We start from the raw sequence: 8876 nt of genomic DNA, 5'->3' as shown, positions 1-8876 counted from the left end.
AGCTTCTTGAAAATGGGACAACTTTCGTTTTATGCTTGAAAACTGATTAAATTAGTCCTAATGGGCTCGTGTATAACTACCGTTTTGGTAATTGACCGTTTGCTTTTAAATAAACTATTTCCTTCACCTCCGGCTGAGGAAAAAAAGAAAAAGAAAAAGAAAAATGCATGATTTAACAAACGTGCTCTACGTTTCTGAAATAATTCAAATGCTGCTGGACATTTATATTAATAAAAGTGCAATATAATTCTTAAATAATAACAGAAATTTCTCTGCCATTCTGTTAGCTCAAGTTGACTGCTGCAGCTAATCCAAAAATTGTTGTAACATGCTGAGTACCTTCCCATGATGCAGAAAAGCCAGAAATGTTTCAAGCCAAGGCTAGCCAGCAAGTGGGTTAGCATGTATTGTGACGCGATTGAGTCTGATCTCTGCTAGTGGCCGATCTCCCGGACCCGTTTGAGTCTGCGCAAACCCAAGTTTTAACTCAGTAATGCCACATTTTTCGTATTTGGAGACACAAGCTATTACAGTACAAATCCCAGATAGTTCATACAGCCTTTAACCAATATCTGTGTTGCCAAAAACTTTACTTCCTACCAAATAGCAAAAATAGTATTACTTGCTTAGGGAGCGCAATAATGTACCTTTTCCATTAGATCAAGGACTTCAAACCCATGAATCACTTTACCAAAGACAGTGTACACCCCATTCAGATGAGGCTGCTTCGCATATGTTAAGAAGAACTGGCTTCCATTAGTATTGGGGCCACTATTGGCCATTGAAAGTATCCCCCTTGCGTTGTGCTGGAAAATAGTTAGAAAGAAGGGGACATTTTATGCTTAAACATCAAGAATAAAGTATCTTCCAAACTAAAAGCTCAATTGTGAATATCCCATGGAACGGTGTGGGGATATCCACCATTAGGAGATGATAAGAACTGTGCTTGTGGGCACACACGTTCACATGGAAAGTGTTCAGAGGAAAGAGCACAACCAGTAGTGATTTAATAAGAAAGTGGAGAATGCACCAGTGCAACCGAAGTAGCCAAAAGGTTCACCCAAACACTACAATCGACAATCTAAGACTATAGACAGCTCAATACCATAAATGTGCTATTATCCCCAACAAATCATCCATACAGGACAACGAGGGGCTGGGTTCCAATCGAAACTACTTCCATAAGGTTGGCAAAATAATGTTGGAAGTTCTGGATTAGGGTCACGTTTATTATGGTACAGCTAAAATCTTGTTAGGCAGCTTCTAGCTTGCAGCCAGAAAAGAGAAGGAAAAAGGGCGCAAAAATTGAGAATTACTAGACCCAAAAGTTATTATTCAATATTCATAGTCAAAAAGAGCAACTCCACAGCAAACTAGACTATGGATCTTGCTGAAGCATATCATGCCACTAATCATGTTGTCATAATTCAAGGAGAAGATTACGTCGCTAGTCCTCTACGAATATACAATACCATTTACTAACCAGGTGAAGATCGTGGAGTACTTTAGCTATAGTTTTGGTTTTGTGAATAAATTCAACGATCTTGCATTAATATAGCCGTTACAAATATACAAACCAAAAATGGCGGACCCAGAAAACCAAAAAAATTTTCCATTTACCTGATGTGGTGTACCGGGGCTATGCCTATCTTTATATCAATAAAATTACCGTGACCTAACTATACCTCACATTAGACTAATTTACCTTGAGAGATTCTCTTATCTCGTCGCTGAACTTCTTCCCCCATATACTGGTTCCCCCCTTGCCTGTACCTGTTGGGTCTCCACCTTGAATCATAAAACCTTTAATATTTCGGTGAAATATGGTCCCATCGTAATAACCGCTTGAACATAGAGCCAGAAAATTCTGCATTTGAATGAACCATAGCTACATCACTACTAAAAACAGCTGCTTTTTAATGATCGGCCTAAGTTTTGTTTGAGAGGCTAAGGTATGCCGATTTGAAATCCTTCTGATGAGCTGTGAGAGGGAAAAGAACTTATCATACCTTTAGTTATTGTTTTACAAACGACCAAAGTATTTACAACAATACCTTTTTAAGTCAAACGAGCTATGAGACTAATGAAGTGGATGAAGATGATAAGAAAATGCACCATGATACAGAGCAAACAATCAATATGAGGAAAATTACAGCGCAAAAGAAAGCCTGTAACTGGAGTGTGAATATCTAAATTCTGGAGGTGGGAGGAACTGACCTCGGCGGCCTTGGGGACCTCGTCGCAGAAAATCTCACACTTGATGTCACCGAGATTCGTGTGCAGCGTGACCGACTGGGAAATCCCAAGGAACAAAGAAAAAAAGGCAACAGCGTGAATAATCACGGTTCAATTCGTGAACTGAAGGTGTTCGATGAAAGTACGCGAAGAAAGACTAACCATTATGTTTCGCGCAAGTCGCGTGCTTTTCGAATTCGTCTTTACAGCGTCTAATTTCGAGGGCTTTACAGAATTTGACGAGCTTTTTTGTTCGACCGAGATCCTTCCAGAAAGTTAGGCACTGCATTCTATTTTCAATGGGTGAGAGAGGCTGCGAAACTAGTTACTAGCATACGCAACTAATCAAATAAATAACTAAATCATTGGGTTGCCTTGATCCATGTCGTTTGAGTAGCCCATATGGAAATTTTCGGGCTAGTCGATGGGGTAGTAGTTTTGGGCCAAGCAGTGAGCATATCATTTTACCACCCATTAATAATTTAATACGCATGCCGTCACGTTTATAGGCGCCCAAAATACAAAATGATAAGCTTATTACTATTTTACTACCTTTTATTATTAGAAAAATTTAATTATAAGCGATTCTGCTCACTAATATTCGCACTTGTTCAATATGATTGATCAGAAAATAGATTTTATTGAAAACAATACTAATTTGAATTTAGAATATGAAGGCAACAACATTAGTATGCAAATTGGTACATCCTTAATCATTAAGAAAAAATTTTAAAAAATATATAATTTCACTAATAGTCACTTAATTAACCATTAAGTAAAAAAAATAGAATGAATAATAAATAGGTGATAGAAAGTAGTAAACCTATAATTATCAATTATCAAGGACACGTCTTTAAAAGATGTTAAAAGGCAATAATAATAATGAAAATAATCTACTCAACATCCTTACACTATACACTTATTTTTATCTTTTTTATGTTTTTTTTTTTCTCAGTAGAAGGCTTAGGCTGCTGAGTATGACAATAATAATTAATAGAAACGAATGTGGGTGGGACAAGCAATCCACCAAGAAGATATGGTTCCCTTGAAATTCAAATTGGAAGATGCTGGCTATTTCACCTATGGGAACTTGGAGACAAGATTCAAACCTATGCCCCAAAGCGACCACATATTTATGGTCCCTCCCATTATACTTGCCCTGCCCCCCCATCCTCTCCAGCCCTCTAACTGCTTGCTGAACACTAATGGCCAAGTTCATAAATGATAGCGGGTCCAATGGTTGTTGAGGTAAATTACGGTGCTTTATGTCTTTTAACTCTCTCTGATGAACCTTTTTATTTTCTTACAAGGATTGAAGGCATGTGAAAGTATGGAAACCGTGATGGCCCCAAAAGCACTCAAAACGGCATATTCCCTCTCCCTTTTGCCACGTCTTAAAGTTGCACGAAAGGCCCACACGGACACCACAATTGTTGTGTTGTGTTGTGTTGTGTTGCGGGGAAATTTGCGGACGGTTGTCTGTAACACATACTCTATTACTTTATTCACATTTTATTTTATTTATTTATTTGTTTTCTTAGCACATTCACATTTTTTAATAAATTCAGAATAATTGAGCAAAACCAAACTCATATTATCTTATTCTATCGTCTCGATTGATGTAATAGATAGAAGTAATTTTATATATTGAGCTACATGTATTTTGTCTGCATGCACCCAAGATAGATTCATTCAGCCTTCGGAATTCATAAAAAATTGTACTTTTATAAATTCATAATTTGTGTTGGGCTTATGATAATTTTTTTTTTTTTTTCGCCATGGTCCATGGAAGCCACTACTGAATCATCCAAAGCTCTAAAAATATGATTTAAATTATTATGCTCTACAAAACTACGACTCTCTCGACCCATCAGCGCTCGCAACGAAGTTGGGAAAGGACCCCAAGGGCCAACACACCCGGTCAAACAGCTCGAGTAAGGAAGGCCACAGCTGTATATGACACGACACTACCCATATGCTTTTGGCTTCCCAACAACGTGAAATCATGACTGCGTGTCTAAATGACATTTAGATAAGGCTTCGTTTGGTTTTAAAAATCCTCTCAATTCATCTCAACTCATCATTACAATTTTTTCAAATCTTAACATAAAATATAATAAACAATTCAATTTTTTCAAATCTCAAAATAATAATAATATTAAAAAATAATATTCTAACAATATTTTATCATCTCAACTCAACTCAACTCATTTCAACATCCAAACACAACCTGAAAAATGTAAAGGAAGGTGATTTCGGCTTTGTTTGGATCTCAAACTAATCTCAATTCATCTCAACTCATCATTACAATTTTTTTAAATTCTAATATAAAATATAATAAATAATTCAACTTTTTTAAATTTTAAAATAATAATAATATTAAAAAATAATATTTTAACAATATTTTATCATCTCAACTCAATTCAACTCACTTCAACATCCAAACACAACCTTCATGTACGCCTTGCGGACGAATAAGTACTTGACATTCCAGGTCATAAATGAAGAGAAAGTTGCGGGAGACTGTAGTACGGGGGGAGGAAAATTTTTGTCAAAACAGTACGTTCATTATTTTTGTGAAACCAAGCGTTTTGAGAAAAGCCTTCATCCCTTCCACGTTCTTTTATTTGCGTTTTGGTGTTTGAAATTTTGGTGGATTTTTCTAGAATTTAAAATCCTAACTACATATTTTTTGCAAGGTTTTCTTTTCCTTCTAGGCCATTCTCTATCTTTACCTCTTTCTAAAAGATCTCAAGGGTCGCCAAAACTAGACTTCAACCATTGTTGCTCTGTGGTTGGTGTTGTTGGCCTCAGTCTTCTTGCTTGTCCGGGTGAAGATAAATCCTTTTGTGGGCGGTGCTGATACCTCAACCGTTGCCCAAAGCTGCATTTCTATAAATTGTTAGGTATCTCTTTTTCTCTATTGATGCTTCCCAGGATTTTCCATCCAATATGATGATATTTTGATTGCAACTTATTAAAGTGGGAATCATGCTTAGCTCTTTGGTGAGTGTTCCAGACATATTGATCTAAGTTTTGGACAAGGTCACCCGCGTAAAGTCATTCCACAGTCCGATCCCTATGGTGCTTGAGCTCGCCACCAAATTCCGAAGTCACCACCGTTATAACAGTGTTAACATCAACACGTCAACCCATATCGGAGAAGAAAATCACTTGTTGCAAGCGTCTAGTATAAATGGTGTGCTAGACAAATGGTGTGCAAACAAGACTGACGTGAAAATTACTTATTCCAAACCTCCCAATTTAAAATACTATCGAACTGTGAGAGAGAGATCGAGTTGATAAGAGAGATGATGAAAGAGAAAAACCATACTAACGAGAGAGAACTGATGAGAGAGATCGAGCTAATGAGATGTCAGAAAACACCTGTTGGAAAAATAGAAACTAACGAAACAAATGCAATAGGATCCAAATCTCTAACGTCCTCACCTTCTACGGCTATGGCGTCATCCGTAACCCTTCTTTCCTGGCCGCCACTATCATTCCTCGCTGGAATCTATGCCTCGTGACAATTATTAGGTTGCAAATTGTCTATGTCGTTGCAGCTTCAACAACACCAAGGCTACGCTGGCAAGGTCACCCGCGTAAAGTCATTTCGCAATCCAATCCCTATGGTGCTTAAGCTCGCCACCAAATTCCGAAGTCACCACCGTTATAGCATTGTTAACATCAACACGTCAACCCATATCGGAGAAGAAAATCGCTTGTTGCAAGCATCTAGTATAAACGGTGTGCAAACGAGACTGACGTGAAAACTACTAATAAGAAAGGGTTAATAAGAGAGAATATGTACATTTAAAAAATAATAATAATAATAATATTAACAATAATAATAATACATGTCTATTGTATAATATAGACAACTACACGACGTTAATTATATCTAACGAATATATATAAAATAATTTATCTGGAAAAGAGAATGGAAACAACGAGCTTGGGAGAGGCACGTACAAAATCCCAAAATCCTGTCGCATTTTTTTTAATAATATAAAACAAGCCACGTGCAGCGTGCACAAGGGGGTGCCCAAAGTTGTCTGTATGTACTGTTTAGATTATCATCAACGTTCACGAAACATCCATCCCCTCCATTGCCACAACGTTACAAACACCAACATCAAAACAGTGGTCCTCCCCCTAACGGTCGGATCTAGCTCCGCTCTTTGATTGTCAGAACACATCAACAAAATCACAGGTATTTTAAATGGAAGAACGCGTAGCACCCGATAATTTCACAATCTCCTAAAATAAAACAAATCAAATACACCGACAAAAACGAAAAATATGCTGAACAAATGCAACATTCACCTCAACACCCAGTGGCTGCTAGAATACGCAGCTGGCTCACTTTACCCCCTACCTTCCTTCACCCATTAATTAAATAAATTTAAGCAGTAAAAAGAAAAAACTCCTAGCCAAATAAAAACACAAAATTTCAGACCCTCCGAATTTACCAATTAGGACAAGACAATGGATGAAAGTACAGTGACGGAGAGAGTGATCAGTGCTGCCCCCAATGCAGATCCCTTAACGTGACCAGCTCCGTTATCCGAAGTGCTGTTCTGCGACTCGTGCGAAGGCGCGTCTGCCGGAGCACCTCCCGGTGTCTCTGTCGGTGGGGCAGGGGGCGATGCCGCCAGCGGCGACGGCGCCTCAGTCACCGGAGAAGGTGCCACAACCGGCGCGGGGCTCGGAGACGTCGTCGGTGATGGTGCCGGTGCTGGAGAAGGTGATTTCCCGAACAACTCGGTCGGAAGAAGCACGCTATCCACGCTGAAGATCACCAAAGGCGTTGAGTCGAGCACCGTTTCAGCAACTCTGGACGAGTCGACTCCAGTGTGAAGCGTGACCGAGTCACCAGCTGATGTAACGGTCAGGTCGTACTTTCCGGCACCATTAGTTGCTAACGTAGTTAGGGGATCCTTGGTGGTCTTCAGCGACCCGATTGGTGTGTAGCCAGCACGTGCATGATACAATAGAAGCGAGACTATTTCGGCATTCGTGAGCTTGCTCAGATCAGGAACTCCTTTAGCCTTAAAAGCCTCATCCTGCGGCGCAAAGAGAGTCAAACCCTTTTCAACCGCTCCCTCGTACGTTTTGATCACACCGTTGGCAACAATTAATGATGCAAAAGTTTTGCAACCAGCCTTTTCAAGTGCAGCCGTGATGTTTACGTCCGAAGCCGATGGAGCCGGCGCCGTCAGGAGCCCCGGCGAGTCGATGAAGGAGCTGATCTCAAGGACGGAGATGTTGTAGGCGATTTGCTTGACGGACTTGGTGAAGCTGGAGTCGAGCTTGGAGCCCGGAGCAGCGGAACCGAAGCCGACCTTGCCACCCCGGAGATCGGTAATGTTCACAAAACCCAGATTCCCTGGGACATTTCCGGTAGTTTGGTAGAGAGTGGTAGTGAGGGTGGAACCCTTGGAGATTTGATGGAGCTTAGGTGGGTCATAGTAATCAAGGAGGACAAGGAGGCGGAGTGCGTTCTTGATAACGGAGAGGGGGTGTTTGGATGTGAGGGCAGACATGGCCCCATTGTTAAGGACGAGGACGGTGATCGTTTGGCGGGTGTTGATGTCGTCGGCGAGCTTTGTTTGGGTCAATAACTTGTTGTAGTCGGAGTATTCCGGGAAACCAGAGAGAATCTCGGTGATATTGTGGGCCGAAACGGAGGCGGTGAGGGCAGTAAGAGCGAGAAACAGGAAGATAGGCTGTACGGCGGCCATGTTTGGAAGTTAGGAAGCAGGACTGAAGAAAGAGCTGGTAGATTTAAGAAGAGAGTGAATCAGTGAAGGAGTAGGAGCAGGTATTAAAGAGAGGGAGAGCTAACTAAGGTCAAGAGTTGTTTGTTAACCATGGTTGAGGGAGGGTTAACTAGGGTGAGGTGGCGGCCAGGAGGTGGCCATGTGAGAGGAGGCAGCAGAGTTTGTTCACAGCTGTAAATGAAAAAGCATATGTTCTTTGCTAATTGCATTGCCGCTGCCCTGCTACTTTGTCTCTTGAGTGGAATTTACGGAAATGGGCCTTTCTTTTATTTTTGATTTATGCCATGAAAAAGGAAAGAGGAGTTACGATGAAGATGGTCGGGTACTGTGTAACGGTTACAGAGAAAGCTCGGATCGAGAGTTTGGGGAACGTTGGGTGGGGCCGGGGCGTGAGCCCCTTGCGGTTTTCAAAACCTTTACCTCCGTGTGTACTTGCATAGATGTGGGAGATTCATAATGAATGAAATTGGCTATTTCATTACACGAAGAAATATTTCCAGTCGTGTACTATTCAATCATCGTGTAATTTTTATAAAAACAAATAAATAAATATAAAATTTATATAAAAAAAATTCATTTCTTAATAATATATTTTACTTTTTTTTTTTAATAATTGTACGGCCATTAGTCCCTATCTTCTAACATTTGTGATAACTTTGAATCAAGTTGTTATCACCTAAAATTGGTACATGTCGTAATTGGATAAATAGTCATTCTCAACCCGCTATAACGATCTGGGCTTCGATTGATGTCGTATTGAGCCCCCAACAGTGGTCCAGCGCAGTTGTACGATATCCGTACGTACGTTCATGATAGTGAACAGTAAAATAAGTACTAGAAAAATAAAGAGAATAA

The 8876-nt window shown here is 40.0% G+C and overlaps 2 protein-coding genes across 2 annotated transcripts; both read right to left on the bottom strand.

Moving 5' to 3' along the window:
* Positions 1–200: 200 nt before the first annotated feature.
* On the bottom strand, positions 201–2572 carry LOC108980476 (peptidyl-prolyl cis-trans isomerase CYP18-1). The gene is made up of 5 exons (XM_018951415.2): positions 2398–2572; positions 2218–2292; positions 1706–1867; positions 648–806; positions 201–465 (listed from the first exon to the last, which is right to left on the bottom strand). The coding sequence occupies exons 1-5, from the start codon at positions 2398–2400 to the stop codon at positions 382–384; spliced, it is 483 nt and encodes a 160-aa protein (XP_018806960.1). The 5' UTR covers positions 2401–2572; the 3' UTR covers positions 201–381.
* A 3689-nt stretch (positions 2573–6261) lies between these two features.
* Positions 6262–8191, bottom strand: LOC109021298 (fasciclin-like arabinogalactan protein 10). The gene has a single exon (XM_019003907.2). It carries the CDS (start codon positions 7980–7982, stop codon positions 6714–6716), a length of 1269 nt encoding a protein of 422 aa, XP_018859452.1. The 5' UTR covers positions 7983–8191; the 3' UTR covers positions 6262–6713.
* Between the last annotated feature and the right edge of the window lie 685 nt (positions 8192–8876).

Source organism: Juglans regia, chromosome 12 (assembly GCF_001411555.2).
Source record: "Juglans regia cultivar Chandler chromosome 12, Walnut 2.0, whole genome shotgun sequence".
Taxonomy (NCBI): Eukaryota; Viridiplantae; Streptophyta; class Magnoliopsida; order Fagales; family Juglandaceae; genus Juglans; species Juglans regia.
This window is presented reverse-complemented; position numbering and strand designations above follow the sequence as displayed.